Source organism: Misgurnus anguillicaudatus, chromosome 16 (genome assembly GCF_027580225.2).
Source record: "Misgurnus anguillicaudatus chromosome 16, ASM2758022v2, whole genome shotgun sequence".
NCBI classification, from domain to species: domain Eukaryota; kingdom Metazoa; phylum Chordata; class Actinopteri; order Cypriniformes; family Cobitidae; genus Misgurnus; species Misgurnus anguillicaudatus.
Window position 1 is genome coordinate 16,187,369 of NC_073352.2, and position 17,406 is coordinate 16,204,774.

A 17,406-nucleotide genomic window follows, 5' to 3' on the forward strand; every position below is an offset into this window, starting at 1 on the left:
GGGTTTGGGGTCCGGTCCGAAGACAAATCTCTCAGACGGATTCCTGACCGCAAAAAAGCTCTCAGCCTCTCAACCCAGCCTGCATCAGTCTTAATAGAGAACAAGAGCTGATAAAACACGGCAAACCCTGTGACCCCAGACTAATCGCAATGCCAACATGACCGCAGCTAATCCATTTTACACTACATCTCTTTTTGAACTGCATCCGTGCTTCTGGCGCAACCCGGTCCCGTGTGAGGCGAAAGCTTTCATTTGCGGAGCAGGATACACCAGCTCGGCCCTCAGAGCAGTAATTAACTGCTAAATTATTTAAGTACAATGCTAAATTGTACAAGTTTCATCAATAATCTATTGCACCACTAAGGCTATGCTAGCAAGTAACACTGCTAATGAGAGGGCGGCACAGAGGAGAGACTGACGCATACTTGTTAGTGTAACACCAGAGTGTGTTCCCAATGCTCAGTTGGTTGACAAAGGTTAAGGGGAGGATTTCCACGATCACACACACTGTGCTGATAATAACAGTATGTATAGCTTGAATGAACTAAATGTTGCTTGAATGCATAAATGTGAGTAATGCAGAATGACATTGTTTCTTAAAAGGTACCCTGACTATAAACACATTATCACTGGAACTATATGAATATTACAATAAAAAACATAACAAATGTCATAGATTTAATAAACTTTAAAAAATACATTTCACTTGGAATCAGCCATTTTGTTTACATCACAACACATGACGCTACAGAGAGGTAGACAAGTCTTCAGTCAGTAGATTGTAACATGATGTGAAACAGTAGAGTTATCATGACATCTGCATGGTATTAAAAATACAAGAACATAAACCTCTTCTAGACCCTCAATATCAACCAGAGAGTAATATAAATGTGGTTCAATACAGAAAACATACAAAAAAAAGATGATCAAAATAAAGATGATCTGAGTGGTAAGAAGTGGGGAGTGTAGAACATTCTCACGTGAAAAATTAAAGTAGATGCCATAGTATTTACTTTAGTAAACTGGAATAATATGACACACGTCTTTGACCAAGAATGCACTACACGCAGAACCAAATGGCGGCCTACATACAGTAGGTTAAGATGAGTATTGCATGTATGTCTTTTAACAAGCGATTTTAGTAGTACAGTAGAAGCAAATATAAAGTATTAAAGCATGCAAGTCTTCATAGTTCACCCAAAAATTTAACATTATGCCATCACAAAGGAAGATATTTAGTTGGAATCGATCAGAGGCCCCATATATTCCCATAGTAGGAAAAAAGAATACTATAGAAGTCAATAGGGTCTCTGATCAGTTTGTTTACAAATATTCCTCAAAATATCTTCTTTGTGTTAAACAGAACAAAGAAATATATACAGGTTTGTAACAACATGAGAGTATAAATGGTGAAATTGTTTTTTTTTTTACTTTAAGGGTGGTTTGCAAATTTTTAAGGATTAGTAAATTTTCTTTAAAAAATCCAGATAATTTACTCACCACCATGTCATCCAAAATGTTGATGTCTTTCTTTGTTCAGTTGAGAAGAAATTGTGTTTTTTGAGGTAAACATTTCAGGTGTTTTCTCATTTTTATTTACTTTAATGGACCCCAACACTTAACAGTTTTAACAGTTTTAACAGTTGCAGTTTCAAAGAACTCTAAACAATTCCCATACGAGGCATAAGGGTCTTATCTAGTGAAACGATTGTCATTTTTGACAAGAAAAATAAAAAATATGCACTTTTAAACCACAACTTCTCGTATATCTCCAGTCATGTGACGCGCCAGCGCGACCTCTCGCAATTGCGTAATGTCGTGGAAAGGTCACGTGTTACATATATGAAATGCACATTTGCGGACAATTTTAAACAATAAACTGACACAAAGACATTAATTAGTATCATTCCACATACAACAACGTCGGAACGGTCCTGTTTCTCCACACTGGGGCGTAATTTCGCATACGTCCTCCGTGACCTCTTGACGTGATGACGTGAGTTTGCGCTGCCGTATCACAGGATATACGAGAAGTTGTGGTTTAAAAGTGCATATTTTTTATTTTTCTTATCAAAAATGTCAATTGTTTCACTAGATAAGACCCTTATGCCTCGTTTGAGATCGTTTAGAGTCCTTTGAAACTCAGTTGAAACTGCAATATCAAACTGGAGAAAAATCCTGGAATGTTTTCCTCAAAAAACATAATTTCTTCTTGACTGAACAAAGAAAGACATCAATATTTTGGATGACATGGTGGTGAGTAAATTATCTGGATTTTTTTTAAGAAAATTGACTAATCCTTATGTCTTAAAAGATTTTTTAAGATTACTTCTTTAAAAAAGCATCTGTCATTATTGTCAATGCTTGTTGTTTAAAACTTCTGTTAGTTCTGTCTAACCCAAAAGTTGAAACTCAAATGACATTTGAGAGTTGTGCCAAAGGACAAAAACTTACATTTCGGTCTGTTCCTCACACAAATCTATTGTATGAAGTGCTTTGATCTTTGTTTTGTCCAAGGTCACTGCATGCTTTCATTGTAAGAGCAAATTGAAAAACTCATTTTGGAAAACATTTTTTGTTCACACAGGTTTGGGCTATTCTGAGTGAACTATGCTTTTAAAATACTTTCTATCCCAGTTCAATGCTCTGACAACTAAGTTTTTATTATGTTGAATACCTCCAAAGTGTGTCAACACTGTGGCTCTTGTTTATTTATCTCTCAACATGTCATGTTTCGACTCGATCAGATGTAGCTGACCTCTTTGTCCAAACACTGTTTGACAATTCTGTTGTCTCACCAGTGGTGCTGAAATTCTGCACTTTACATTTAATGCTATTGAGCTGTAACAGTGATTGTTGAAAATGACAAGCATAAAGCATTTCTCGGAGATCTATTTCTTTCAGAATTGCACACTAGAGTGAAAAACATTAAATTGGAATCCTGCCAGGCTGTTGTTACATGGCTCTGTGGTCTATGGACCACATTAAAAATGTTTTCGGAGGCTTAACGCTGAGCGATTATCAGTGCGTATTTTCTGTCTCTCTGTAGTCTCAGTGGCGAGGCTGGATATTAACAAATCACGTCCTGTTTGTCTGCGCCTAGAGTCCGTTTATGAGCCTGTAATGATTAATCTCACTCTGAAGTACAGAGCAATATCCTCCTGTCTGTATTTTTCTTTTCATCAGCCCTCGTCTGCTCGACGGAAATGACCCCACGCCAGATTACTGAGGCGCTGCGTATGGTCTCAGTGAAGTGTATGGTGCGTGTTGTACCTGAGGCTCTTGAATTATTGAGTGACTTTGTTGTGTAAGTGTCCCTCGGTGGGCCGCTATGGGCCTGCGGCGCCGTGTGTCCGCGTGCCATATGTCCACTGCACCACATTGAGGCGCTGTACACGCTGTCCTTCACCCCAAACAAGCACCCGTGACACTCACGCACATGGGCACAGGTAGGAGACATGTGAGGAGATTTTAAAATTAGGCATGTTTTAAAGCACTTCCTTTTTCTGTTTCGCAGGCATTTCCTGTTTAAGACATCATCAGGGACCACACCCCTCTTTAGCAGCTCATCACCGGGATACCCCTTGACCTCCGGCACAGTATATTCACCCCCGCCACGGCTCTTACCCAGAAACACCTTCTCCAGAAGTGCCTTCAAGCTGAAGAAACCCTCAAAGTACTGCAGCTGGAAATGTGCCGCCCTGTCTGCAATCGCCGCCGCAACCCTGTTGGCCATTCTGCTGTCCTACTTCATCGGTAAAATGTCTACTTTTTTGCTTTTGTAGCTTTTGTGTGAAGTGAGTGTTGACTGTACATGCTCAGAAAAAAGATGCTAAAGCCGTCACTGGAATGGTACCATTTCAAAAAGTACATTTTTGTACCTAAAGAGTGCATATTGGTACCTCAAAGGTACATCTGTATGTAAATGGTGCATTTTTAAAAGGTACCGTCCCTGTGACGGTGTAGCATCTTGCATCAAATGCTGTAATGTTAGGGAATCAATTTCATTATCTAAAGATTTTTTTAATCGTTTATGAGAAGTAGTTCATGCAATATGGTGTCTGCTTGTGTGTGCAAACACTAATTTTGGCATAGAAATGAGCAAATCATTTAATGCTGTATAGAGATTAAGTAGGTTATTCATCATTAAACCGTGTGTGTGTGTGTGCGTGTGCGTGTGTGCACGCGTGTGTGTGCGCTTCATCCAGATGCTGCTCATTATTGAATATGCCTGAGGAAAAATGTTAGGAAATGTTACCTGACTGATTTCAGCTGATCTGTGAATAGCACTCGCTGATTATGTTGTTACGATTATCTGAATTATTAATGCAACAAGACAGCTTGCCTTGTATTCTAACCCGCTTTAACCTGCAACGGATGTTTTTGTTGGATATGTATCAATAGGGCTCTCGAAGTAAATCAGAAAAGTGCTATTAAGTGGTTTTAAGGCATTTTAATGATTTCATCCTGTGGTTTTTAACAAAAAGTCAAATATAACAGCACCAGCACAGAGAATTTCATGGCCACGCTTTTGATTCTCAGTAAAAACTGAAATAGAGGCTCTTTTAATGATTGATTAAATTAATGAATTTTGTGACTTTTACGTTTCACCAAAAAAGTTTTTCTACACTCTCAGAAAAATGGTGCAAGAAGGTACACAAGTTGTCACTGGGGCAGTACCTTGTCAAAAAGTAGGCATTTGTACATAAAGGGTGGATATTGGTACTGTAGAGGTACACACTGGTACATCAAAGGTACATATACACTCACCTAAAGGATTATTAGGAACACCTGTTCAATTTCTCATTAATGCAATTATCTAATCAACCAATTACATGGCAGTTGCTTCAATGCATTTAGGGGTGTGGTCCTGCCAAAGACAATCTCCTGAAATCCAATGGGAAAGAAAGGTGATTTAAGCTATTTTGAGCGTTACAACCGAGGTATGCAGCAAAGCATTGGTGAAGCCACAACACACACAACCTTGAGGCGGATGGGCTACAACAGCAGAAGACCCCACCGGGTATTACTCATCTCCACTACAAATAGGAAAAAGAGGTTACAATTTGCACGAGCTCACCAAAATGTTGCCTGGTCTGATGAGTCTCAATGTCTGTTGAGACATTCAGATGTAGAGTCAAAATTTTGTGTAAACAGAATGAGATCATGGATCCATCATGCCTTGTTACCACTGTGCAGGCTGATGGTGGTGGTGTAATGGTGTGGGGGATGTTTTCTTAGCACACTTTAGGCCCCTTAGTGCCAATTGTGCATCGTTTAAATGCCACGGCCTACCGGAGCATTGTTTCTGACCATGTCCGTCCCTTTATGACCACCAGGTACCCATCTTCTGATGGCTACTTCCAGCAGGATAATGCACCATGTCACAAAGCTCGAATCATTTCAAATTGGTTTTTTGGAACATGACAATGAGTTCACTACACTATAATGACCCCCACAATCACCAGATCTCAACCCAATAGAGCATCTTTGGGATGTGGTGGAACGGGCCCAACTCTCCATCAACTGCAAGATGCTATCCTATCAATATGGGCCAACATTTCTAATGAATGCTTTCAGCACCTTGTTGAATCAATGCCACGTAGAATTGAGGCAGTTCTGAAGGCGAAAGGGGGTCAAACACATTATTAGTATGATGTTCCTAATAATCCTTTAGGTGAGTGTATATACAAAAATTGACATATTATGACCTTTTTAAAGGTGCCATCCCAGTAACAACATTTGTACCTTTTTATAGTGAACAGTGAAACTGAATTTTCCCTGAAAATTAAAGCTGCCGTTTTTCGTGATCCCATTTTTAAAACTTTAGTTGGTGTGTAATTCGCTTTTCAAGTACTACAGAGAACAGCCGGTTTGGACTACAGCCCTCTACTTCCCTGATGTATGACATAAATATAAATGTTTTTGACTAACCTCCGCCTACAGGAATATCCCAGTCGCCAGCTAAGCTAAGGACAGTGAAAACATCGGTATAAATAAAAGTAAATTGTGTTAAAAATACTGCATTTTTTTACACACGAAACACATGTTATATTCCACACCGTAAACACAATCAAAGCTTCGAAATCACATGAAAAACGTGACCTTTAACAAATGATACAAAAAACGTACTATTGATGGTGTCAAAAGAATTTTTTTAAAGTCAAGGTTTTTTAATAACTCTTCGCATAACTTCAGATCACAGTGATCTATTATTTCAGTCTGTTTGAATATAACCCTTAAATATCCATGTCAAACTAAAGACAAAGCATATGTCTAATTATGGAGAACACTTTAAATGCAAAGCACTGCCCGTGAGTCCTTAACCCCACGCTGCGTCCATGAAGGGCACCGTTAAGGGTGTTATTATTATTTTCAATAAAGGCTCTCACCCCTCTTTGCGAGTGCGCACGTACGTCAGTTATTTGGTAATGGAGAAGCGGTGGCCTTCTCTTTGCACCTCCCGGTACATCGTAAGGACCCCCAATGGAGAAATCAAATGAGTCCTTCACACTGGATGAGTTTAATACTTAGAGTGTGAAAAGCAAGAAAGCGAAATGAGACAAAAGTACGCTCTCATTGAAAATAAGCGAGAGGGGAGAAAAACGAGTGAGGAAAGATAGAGACATAAAGGTACATGCCGTACAGTAGGCAGACAAAGGCAGGCACGTTAAAAGATTTTGGCATTCACTGGCTTCTATTAAGAGCACACCTGGGCTGGTGAGTTTTGCCCTGGCAGGATGCCTCGGCCCCCTCTGTGTCTCTATTTAAAAGTCCCACGGAAGGGGCAGATGTGTCACATGAACTAACCCTGCCCTTTGTGTCTCTGGGGACTTTGCTCAACAGATGGGGCAGTCAGCAAGTTCAGGATTCAGCGCAAGTGGACTTGTTCCCGCGTGCATCGCTGTGTGCGTATTCAGCTAGCCGTCTGCCTTTAACATGTCCTTCAGTGGTTCATGCTCTTTTGTGCTTTCTGAAACTCTGGAGCTGAACCCTCATTTGAATGTGATGTCATAGTACATACTATGGAGGTTATAGTTACTTTACGTTTACTTATTTTACAGTGCATTCTTATCAATATGTTTCTTGTGAGCCAAGTCCATGACTAACTGTATCTGCAGGAACTATACTGGCGTTAAAGTAATTTTTTTTTGCATTGCACTGCCCCATATCAGTGCTTTAAAAATGTCTTACAGTTATGAGACGGCCTGAAATGTCTGATACAGTATGGTTGCCAGGTGACCTAAATTGTCTTTAAGGGACATTGCTTTATCTGGTTAAAAGTACAAAGATATACAGTTATTGGACCCATAATACGGCTCAATAGTGCTTAAAGGATGGAGAGAGAACTTTTATTTTGTGTATGATTCACTCAAACCATTCCATTCAGAGAGGATTCTTTCAGTAAATGTGTATTTATTTTCCGAAAGGTATTTCTAGCCGTACCGTCAGCAGTATTCAGCGGATAGAGGTCTTAACTGCTGGAAACTGGCCCTGGTTAAGCTCTCTGAGCGAGTGTTTATGTGCATTCGTATTTGTGCGGGTGCGTTAGTGTTTCCACAAAAAAAAAACAGATAAATGTGCCACTGCAGCAGTTTCCTGAACACAGACGTGGCTGCCGGTCCACTGAGGGATGCCCAGTCTCCCTGGGAATGGAGGGGAAAAAGAGGGATCGTGTGGATAGAGGTGTTATTTTTATTCCCTCCTCTTTTACTGAACGACTCCTTTTTGCCACATTCTCTACGGGGATGAATAACTGTCCCAGAACTGCACCATAGCCCCTGAAAGCCCACATTCAGCAGCAGAGGAAGATACGTACATGCTCATACTAACACATTTAGCTCCCTGTGGCGTGCGCTGACACACACATGCACACACATAGACCCAGTTGTGTAGAGAAGAGAAGAGAAGAGAAGAGAAGAGAAGAGAAGAGAAGAGAAGAGAAGAGAAGAGAAGAGAAGAGAAGAGAAGAGAAGAGAAGAGAAGAGAAGAGAAGAGAAGAGAAGAGAACGCATGATATCACTCTCATCGTCACTGTGTTGTGAGGCTGCCACAGCAGGGATGAGGTTGCTAGGATACAGGTGAGCGGTCCTGATGCAAAAGAGAAACAGGTCTGTCATCATATGTTGTGAAGAAGACAAACGCTCAGCAGCTCCCTCGTGGTCTTTTTTACACTAAAGACTGCTTAATTCATTGGCGCAGAGTGATCAAAGAGAGGGATGGAGGAAAAGAGGACATGGGCAGATGGAATGTGTAACTGGGATAACAAGGTTTAGACACTATCAGGCTACATGCCGATTCCACAGGCTGTGGTCTGGATGGATCAGAGCCCGGCAAGAAAGCCAACATGAGATCAGCAAAAGGAAATCCTAAATATCAATCACTTACAGAGCATTTTCATACAGCTGTTATATATATATATATATACAATACACACTGACTAGAATAAGGCACGTACAAAGGTTTGAAATCTAGAGTGCATCACGCTCCTATTTTATGGCTGAGATTGGGACTGTTTGTTTGCAGAAATCTTTAAAACAATATGTTGATGCAGGAACACATCATACTAGGATAATGGCCACTTTGAGTTTGCAAGGTAGGACATGTTCCTTTAGGAACAAAGTGTCCGTTTCATTAACAAATCTTTGCCCTTTGGTTTTAGAGAATGAATTAATGGTCTTGAATGATCTTCAGCAAGTGCATGCATAACTTGCACCATAATAAAACACTGCAGTACATTTTCCAAACACACACCTGATGTGTCCTTGAGATGGGGCAGTATGTGTGTGTATGGTGATTAGTGTGGTGTGCATGTGAGTTCTGTGTCACCTCTATGTTTGCATGGATATCGAGGTAGCTCATACATCAGTAGAGACAGGCTGTGTGGTGAGTGTCATAGAACTAGACAGAAGACAAATTTGCCCTCTCTTTGTTACCCCTCACTGTATTTTTAGCAGCATCATCACTTCCCTCCATTGCCCACCAATGACTCACATTCTCATCGGCACTCTGGGCCGTTGACCTTCACGCCAGATGATGCATGCACCTCCATCCATAAAACACTGCTGTCTGAAGCTTTATTGAGTAATCACAGCCGCTTACTCTAACCGCATACCGCAGTGTTGGGCCAGTCTGTGGATTCAGAGAGTATCAACAAACATCACCTCATAGCCACTCAAAAGACGCCTGTAGCCTTAAGCTACATTCACATTATAAGCGACTTAGACGTTGTGTTTACAGTCATCTCTTTCAATGAGGTCGTTTCTGGTTTTCATAAGCAAAGAGTACCGTCCACTTCAGTAATTGAGTGCGTTTATACAGTCTTACGGCAATTATGCTTAATAAACTAATAACTTATGTAAGCGCAGAAAACACTTTTCTTTTATTGGGGAAAGCCCATAAATGCCGTAAGCAAAAAACGATTGGCGGAGGTAGTATTTTGCGTTCCATGTACACACCTTTACCGGCTTTCTCACAGTTTTGTTTATGTGCGCATGTCTCCGTGTGTGAAAGATAAATGTCGCACGCAGATGTAAGCACAAAGTAACGCATAAACATCTATGCTCAAGTAAAGCATTTGGCAGAAAAACTACTAAAATAGAAGCTCATGTTACATGTTCAGCAGACACGAGAAGATACAACAGTATAGCTTAAGACCGATATGCCATATGCTTTTTGAAGGAGTATTATGTACTATAGGTGGTGACGTCACTGCCTGCGGGAAACCTGACAAATCTCTAAAGGTACATTCACATTATAAGCGACTTTGTCGCTCGTATCTTTCAAAAGAGGCGTTTCTATATCTGGTTGTCGTAAACAAATGAGTAACGTCCACTTCAGTAACTGACAAGAGACGGATGATGTGAACTCCACTGCTTCATTCTCATTCTCAACTTTATCGCACTACTGGACACGCCCCATCCAGTCGGCAACAGTCACTGTCGCTCGTGTCACCGGAAGTTTTAAATCAACCCATTTAAATCGATGAGTTTGCTGGCTCTGCTACTGCTAGTCGCTGCTAGTCTGAATGCAGCTTAAGTCCCATGTAAACGCAGCTGTCTGCATAGGCGGTTTATTGATTTGCATGTAAACGCGTGAAAACAGGTTTCTATAATACGCAGATTTTTCATAATTATCCACGTATTCTGTGCATGTAAACGCACTCGATGAAAGACGGTTGATGTAAACTTCACTACTTTGCTCCTGAAAAGTCGCTTATCATTTGCAAAGAGTAAAATTTTTCTTAACTTTGTTGACGACTGGACACGACCCCACCCACAGACTGTAAAAACATGGACGACGCCCATTCACTCTCTTCAATTGGTGAAGAGTGAAGCCGCCAGTGTCCCGATACGGCGCTCACATCTTGGGTCTTGAGTCTGCGTAGTAGCGTTTTCGAGACCAGTCCTGCCCAGTAGTGAGCAGGAAGTAAAGCCGCTAAATTAAGGCCCCGCCCTCGCAAAATGCGCATATCACAGCTGTCAATCATGACGTGACACCACTGTTTTTATAGCATTTAATAACTAACTAAAAACAAACTTATATTAAAAACAAACACTTGTGTTTACGTAAGCGTGATAAAAACTACAGTATATGACAGAAACCAGCTTCGGAAAAAAGATAAGTGAAGTGAAAATAAATTGTTTAGTTGGCCTCAATTCCCATTGAATAACATGGGGGAGGCTGGGTTTATGACCTATGCCTGGACCAGTCACTGGGGGGCTATCGAGACGTTTTGGTTTGTGCGGCACGCTTGGCCCCACGCTGTCCCCAACGGTCACTGTCGCTCGTGTCACTGGAAATTTCCTAGCTTTCCTTGAAATAGACAAATCCGCGTCGCTCTGCTACTGCTAGTTGCTGCTAGTCTAACACAGTTTAACTGTGCGTTAACACTGCCACTGGCGAGAGCGTCATTTTCAATGAGAGCTGGTGGCGATCTCCGGCGAGCAGCGGCACGTCATGGATGGTCTGAGCGTTGAGGAGAGTTTAAATCAGCTTAACTTTATGGTAAAGAGTTATGACGCTGTTCGGCGGCAACCAATCGGAAGACGGAAAAGTTTGGCAACAACCAATCGGAAGGCGGAAACCTCAGCTTGAGAGGAGTGTAGATGATGAATTTGTGCATCAGATTGTCCACTACACTTTTTCTATAGCGTCGTTGGCAGGGCAGCATTTTTGACACTCTCACCAGCAGCGGTGGAACGTACAGTTAGTATCAACTTCCTGCGAGAGTTTTTATTGGACAAAATAAATATGGTATGCAGAAAGCATTTTACTTAAGTGACATGGCAGAAATAAATGATTCTTTTATTACCCACATTGATGCACTACCATCACTGGACTATAGCATAGCTAAAGTACACCGTCTGGACTCAGAAAGCATGTTTCTCCATTGATGGCCATTCAGATATAGAAATGTATTCCTACTAAATACATTCTTTTACATTTTTCATGAGATTACAGCAGATGTTTTGCCAAGGCCCAATTATTTTTGGGAGCATGACATTTAATGCTCAATAAAACCAGATACATTAGTGCATTAGATTACAAACAACAGGAAAGATTGTAGATATATTCTCTACAGTATGTGCATATAAGAGTGTATACTGTAGTATGTATTGTATGTTTATTCTACATTGCCATTGTGACTCTAGGGTGACCCTGGCATGTCATCTTATAGTAGTCATGTGGGACATGGGAGACAATAAGGAAAAGAGGGTGATAAACTTTGACACAGCGCCAACATATGTTACATATAGAACAGAAAGCATATGGCACGTACGCTATTCTTTATTTGGGAGCAGCAGGAGATGTAGTCTGGAAGCTGGCGACTCTTGGCAGATTGTGGGAGGTCAAGAAAAGTCACACCAAGGATACAGGAGCACAAGTGAGAGGAGAAGTGGGGAGGGCGCTTTAGTCTCCGTGCACTGTGAGCGCAAGGTGGCTTATCTTCTCCTTTGTTCATCTTTGTCCTTGTCAGTTTTGATTGATGCGTTTCATTTCTGGCACGATGGTCGCTGCGGTGCTAATGTGTGCAGCGGGCTCTGGTCTGTCAGTAGACGTCTCCCATTGCTGTGGTTGACCCTGTGCTGTCCATAGGTGTACTTCCAACAGCTGCCTCTCCTTTCTTTTCATGTCGTTCCCAGCGACTGTTTCCGTCAAACAAAGATAAGGCACGCCAGGTCTTTTTCTGAAGAATAGACAAACAAACACTTTGATCTCTTTCAAACCTCCATCGACTGATTGGTGACTTCCAACAGATCAAGGTAAAGCAAAGTCATCAGCGATGACCCACAGTGATTTCAGCACGTCAACAGGAAACTGTTAATAATCAGCGACTTGAGTCGGTCACATTCATTGATATCTGCTATCAATGATGCCACATGTGGGCGAGCCTGTAAGCCAGACACGGTGTGAGCTTCTATAAACTGGAAAGAAAGGGAAAAACAAAGGCACACAAAGCTAAATATTTTATGGCTGTGATGCACTACTGGCGTACACTTAAAACCACACACGTAATCACTGACATCAGCTAATCTCTAAAGAGAAAAGTGGGATATAAATTATGAATCATATGAAGTGTAGATATATAAATAAATGGTACATGGGCTGTAGTAGTGAGTTGTAGAGACAGACCTGAGATGCATCAGAATGTTTCAGACAAACAGACAGCAGAAATCGAGAGAGACGGAGGAACAGAGATGAAGAGAATGAGCGAGGCGTCCATAATGAAGAAAGAGAGACGGGCCGGGTGTGTCTATCTCTGTGTGTCATTGATCTAGCTCATGATTTCAGCTGCCTCTCATTTCCTGTCGCTAATGTGAATGGATGAGCCTCTAGGCACAAGACACACTTGCACTCGCTGTGTACAACCATAAGATTTTCTCGGTTTGTCTTGATAAGCAAGTTCGCAAAAGCCATTCCTCGTCCCATTCCCACACTTGAGCTTTATTGAGGGCCGTGTTTTTTTGCTTCTCATAATGGCTCATAGTTTTGCCGGCGTGTTTAACAAAGTGCTGAATCTAATGAAACCTGTCAAAAACATATCAGTCATACTATATTTCAAAATCAATAGGAAATTTTTTGCTGGAAATGGGGCCTACTTTAGTACCATTAAGACATTTTGCTTAGTGACATTATTATAATAAGAGGTAGATACTTTTCACCTCCAATTATTTTTTATATGATTTTATGAAAATGTGTTCAGATCAAAATGATGAGTGAAGAAGAGTCTGTGATTCTAACCTTTGTAGTACAGACAGTGAGGATTGGGTTGCATCATTTAGTTGGGTCGGGCCCCTGGAGGAACTGTGTGTGTGAGTGTAGTGTTTCTCTGATGGATTAGGATGCTACTGATGGCTTCTTCACTCATTAACTGTGTATTTGAACTTGCCCCTCACCCAGGGGACAGAGAGCAAGAATCTAATGACACACACACACACACATGTATGCAGTGTCCATGGGGATCTTCCCGTGCTTTGTAGCTTAACTTCAAAGGCCTTTGACCAGGCTTCTCGTTTGCTGTGGCTTTACCCTTCAGTTTCACTCTTTCACATGTCCAACTTTATAAACACACAAACACGCCATTTCATATTTAAACACCCATCTGATCTCACCAAACTGAGCTGCTATTGTTAAAATGACATCAATGTCATCTATGTTTTTCTGTCACTGGCCATGCATATATATCATAACAACATGAGAATAATAGATTGTTTCCATTGCTTATTTGAAATACTGTACAAGAGTGTGATGTATGTAAACATATGAGTTACTTGTCGTCTGGATAGGCAGCTGCCTTTTATGATAGCATTTAAATAAGAATAAAGAGATTTGAATTGCTCTACTATAAATAAACAGCAACAATGCGTAATATAAAAACAAGGTCCACATGCAAAGCGCATAGTATAAAAACTTCAATTTCATTATGACTTTTGACTGATACATTTTTAACCCAGCGTTGAGTCAAAAAGGGAGAAATCCAACCCCTTGGGTTGTAATTTAACATATGATGGGTTGTTTAAAGAGCACTAATTGTCCGATTCACGATTTTACATTTCCTTTGCTGTGTAGGTGTGTATTAGTTCATGTTAATGATATGCAAAAGGTAGAAACCCCAAAGTAAATGATGCGAGTTATCATCTTAAATCTCTTTTCTTGGACTACAACAAACACACGGATTGTAGGCATCAGTTTACTTCCTGGACTTGGTGATGTAGACAAGACCAGCATTGTCGTAAATCCTCCCGCTTCGGACTCACAGCCTGTAAGTTAAATCCTGTTAGCATTGCATTGTGCACGACTCTTTTAAACATGGTAAAGACCGTCATGTTTCCAGGTGACGTCAGAGGTATTGAGGCCAATCACAACGTACAGATTAGCTGGCCAATCAGGGACACGGAGCTTTTCAAATCTGTGGATTTCAGGAAGAAAGTGAAATCTGGAGCTACAAAAATTTACGATATGTGAAAAATACAGCCCAGTCTCACGAAATTTCGCTATATAGTAACATATTTTTTTATTCTTTTTTCGTGCTATCATCACGAATTTTGATGGCCCAAGACAGGCGGGGATGGAGGCGATTCATCAATGGCCTATGTTTCGAAGGGAATGTAAAGGCTTAAAGAAGAAAAGAAGAATCACAAATTTTCGCGTTTTTTTCGTGATCGTATAACGAATTCCTGTTTTCGTGTGATTATCACGTATTGGTTACTCAACTTTTTTGTCCTATTTTCTTACCATTGTCGCTTCGGTTTAGGGTTAGATTTACATAAAATGACATCCCTAACCAAACACAAATCTAACCCTAACGGCAGGCGACATATAAAAAAAATTAATCTGAAAAAATAGTATAAACCAATACATAATGTGACATTCTAATGCAAGCACCAAATCTAGCCCTAAACCGAGGCGGCAATGATTTAGAAATAGGAGAAAGCAGTTGAGTGACCAATACGTGATAATCACACGAAACAGGAATTCGTTATACGATCACAAAAAAACGCGAAAATGCGTGATAATAGCACAAAAAAAGAATAATAAAAATACGTGACTATATCACGAAACCTTTTGAGACTGGGTAGAAAAAATTATGTGTTTTTAATCATAAACCACATGAACATACTGTAGTGTATTATACCAAATACACAAAATAACGTTGTTTTTAGCAATTAAATAAGTGCTCTTTAACTTATTGTTGGGTCAAATATAAATATTTTTGTTAATTTAACACAACAGCCTGTCTTTTTTTGCCCCAATGCTGGGTTGAAAAAACTTTTTTTACTCAATTATTTGATAACTTTTCTATTGTTCACTTACTATGTTGTATGTACATTATTAGCTTGTTGCATTGCATTTTGGGATTGCCTTCTGTTCAAAGGGATTCATTTTGCTATATCTTAAAAGGCAGCATAATAAGATGCCTAAATTAACTTTTCGAGCAGCCTGGGTGTCAAAAGTATGGTCAGGTGCCAAGAGTCCTCTGTAGCAAATGTAAGCCTTTCAGTATGTTAAGGTTGAACATTAAAACAGGTCATTTACAAGTGCAAGACAACAAACCACCTGTTTAATTATAAGGTTTATAGAGAGGGTGTAAATATGCAAGAAAGCTTAAACTTGGGGATACAACTTTAAAATAATACAAACATTGATTTTAGATTTCCTTCTGTCAGGATTAGTTAGGAGAAAAAAGGAAAGATGTAAAGTTTAAGTGCTTCAGATGTGGGAAGTGGCTAGTAAGTTTTCTTTTTTTTTGTGTGCAGCAAGATTCGTAAACCAATTACAAATAGCATTCAGGATAGTCTCCGCTTACAATTAGTATCCTAATTGAGGTCAGTCTTGTTAATTTAGTAGTAAATTAGAACAGTTAATATGCGTTTATTATGGAGGCCAAGGGAGACCGGAAAAATAAGGTAAGGGAAAATTACCTTTTAAGTAATACGAGGTCTCTTTTGCGTTCTAATTATGGATGTGTAATTGTGTGATGTGTTGTGTGAGTAGGTGTGTGTGGATGGAGAGACTGTGAATGTCCTGGTTTCTGCCGTGTGTTGTAGCGTATTGGAGAGGTGACCCAAGAGTGTGTCTCTTAGTTCAATGATACACACGTACTGTACACACACACATGCACACTGCCTGAAGTGTTTTTGAGAGCTAAAGCTCTCTGTTGAAAATGAAATTGCCAAGTGAGTCAAGAAACATTTTTCCCATATTCGTTGTTTGCTGATCTGACAAATCTTTGCATAAGGAAACTTTCACAAAATGCAGCAAACCGAAATCTCAAGAAAAGTAGCCTACCTGCCAAAGGAGCAAAGAAATAAAGGTTGTGCTGCATGCACACCGCCAGCGGCCATAGCAACGGTGGAGCATTGCAATCTTGTTTATTTCAATGAAAGCTTGGTGTTTTAGGCAACAAGAGCGACTGTGACCATTGAGAGGAAGTGAGCGTGTCCAGCTATGTGACAAAGTTGAGAACAGTTACCTCTTTCCCCGCTTGCCTGCCAAGGACGAGTTTTTATGGCAATTCTTATTTCCGCTATTATGTACTAGGTTGCGTTCTTACCCAACATATAAAACGCTATAGCTTATATGGAGTTTGTTTTGATCTTCATTCTTAATCTGATCTATAATAATAAAAGTCCTTTACAAAAATACAATTATCTCAGTTTTTTTGTTTAACATTTGGTATTTTTGAACCTACCCGTGTTTGAGGGGTGATAAAAGGGAACAAATGAAGATAAAACATTTTGATTTAATAACAGAGGGTCTGTTTTTTCATTTGATATATTGTATGTTTATATATTTAACTCTTTCCCCACCAACGTTCTTTTTAAAAGTTGCCAGCCAGTGCATACACGGAGTTTAAACTGTTTGCCCTAAGGGAATGCTTCCTGGTTTTATAAGTTGGGTAAGAGCGCCACCTGGAGGATACTAGTGGAAATACGGATTGCCAGAAAAACTCTTCATTGGCAGGAAAGCGTTTCTCTAATGGCGGGAAAAGACTTAAATAAGAATACTTTCTAGAATGCATTAAACTTCTGTGAAAATCATAAAAGCGCTGGCTGTCAACTTTTTTAAAAAATGGTGGCGGGGAAAGAGTTAAACTTTGTTGTGCAAATGAAGAGTGACTTTCAAAAGCGACTACCAATGAGAGTGAAGCAGTGGTCATCCGTTTTTCATCATTTACTAAGAGGACAGTTACTTATTTGTTGTTTATAGGTGTTATAGTAAAGGGCGATTTATAGTCGTGCGTAGATCCTACGCCGTGGCTATTCGTAGCCTGTGCGTAGCTCTGCGTAGCCTGACGCGCACCTCACAAAATTTTTAACAGCGCGTCAGATATGCGGACCGCAAGCGCTGTGATTGGTCCACCAGAACCCCTCCCGTCAGGTAAAAAAAACTGCGTCATAG

General features: G+C 40.3%; 1 protein-coding gene across 10 annotated transcripts in view; it reads left to right on the forward strand.

Annotated features, from left to right (window-relative positions):
* tenm2a (teneurin transmembrane protein 2a) overlaps nucleotides 1-17,406 on the forward strand; it is a 361,970-nt gene that overhangs the window by 286,806 nt on the left and 57,758 nt on the right. For all 10 annotated transcript variants that reach the window (XM_055177252.2, XM_055177251.2, XM_055177253.2 and 7 more), the window contains one exon: nucleotides 3,518-3,756. In XM_055177252.2, coding sequence (XP_055033227.2) covers nucleotides 3,518-3,756 — 239 coding nt within the window. The remainder of the gene's footprint in view (nucleotides 1-3,517; nucleotides 3,757-17,406) is intronic.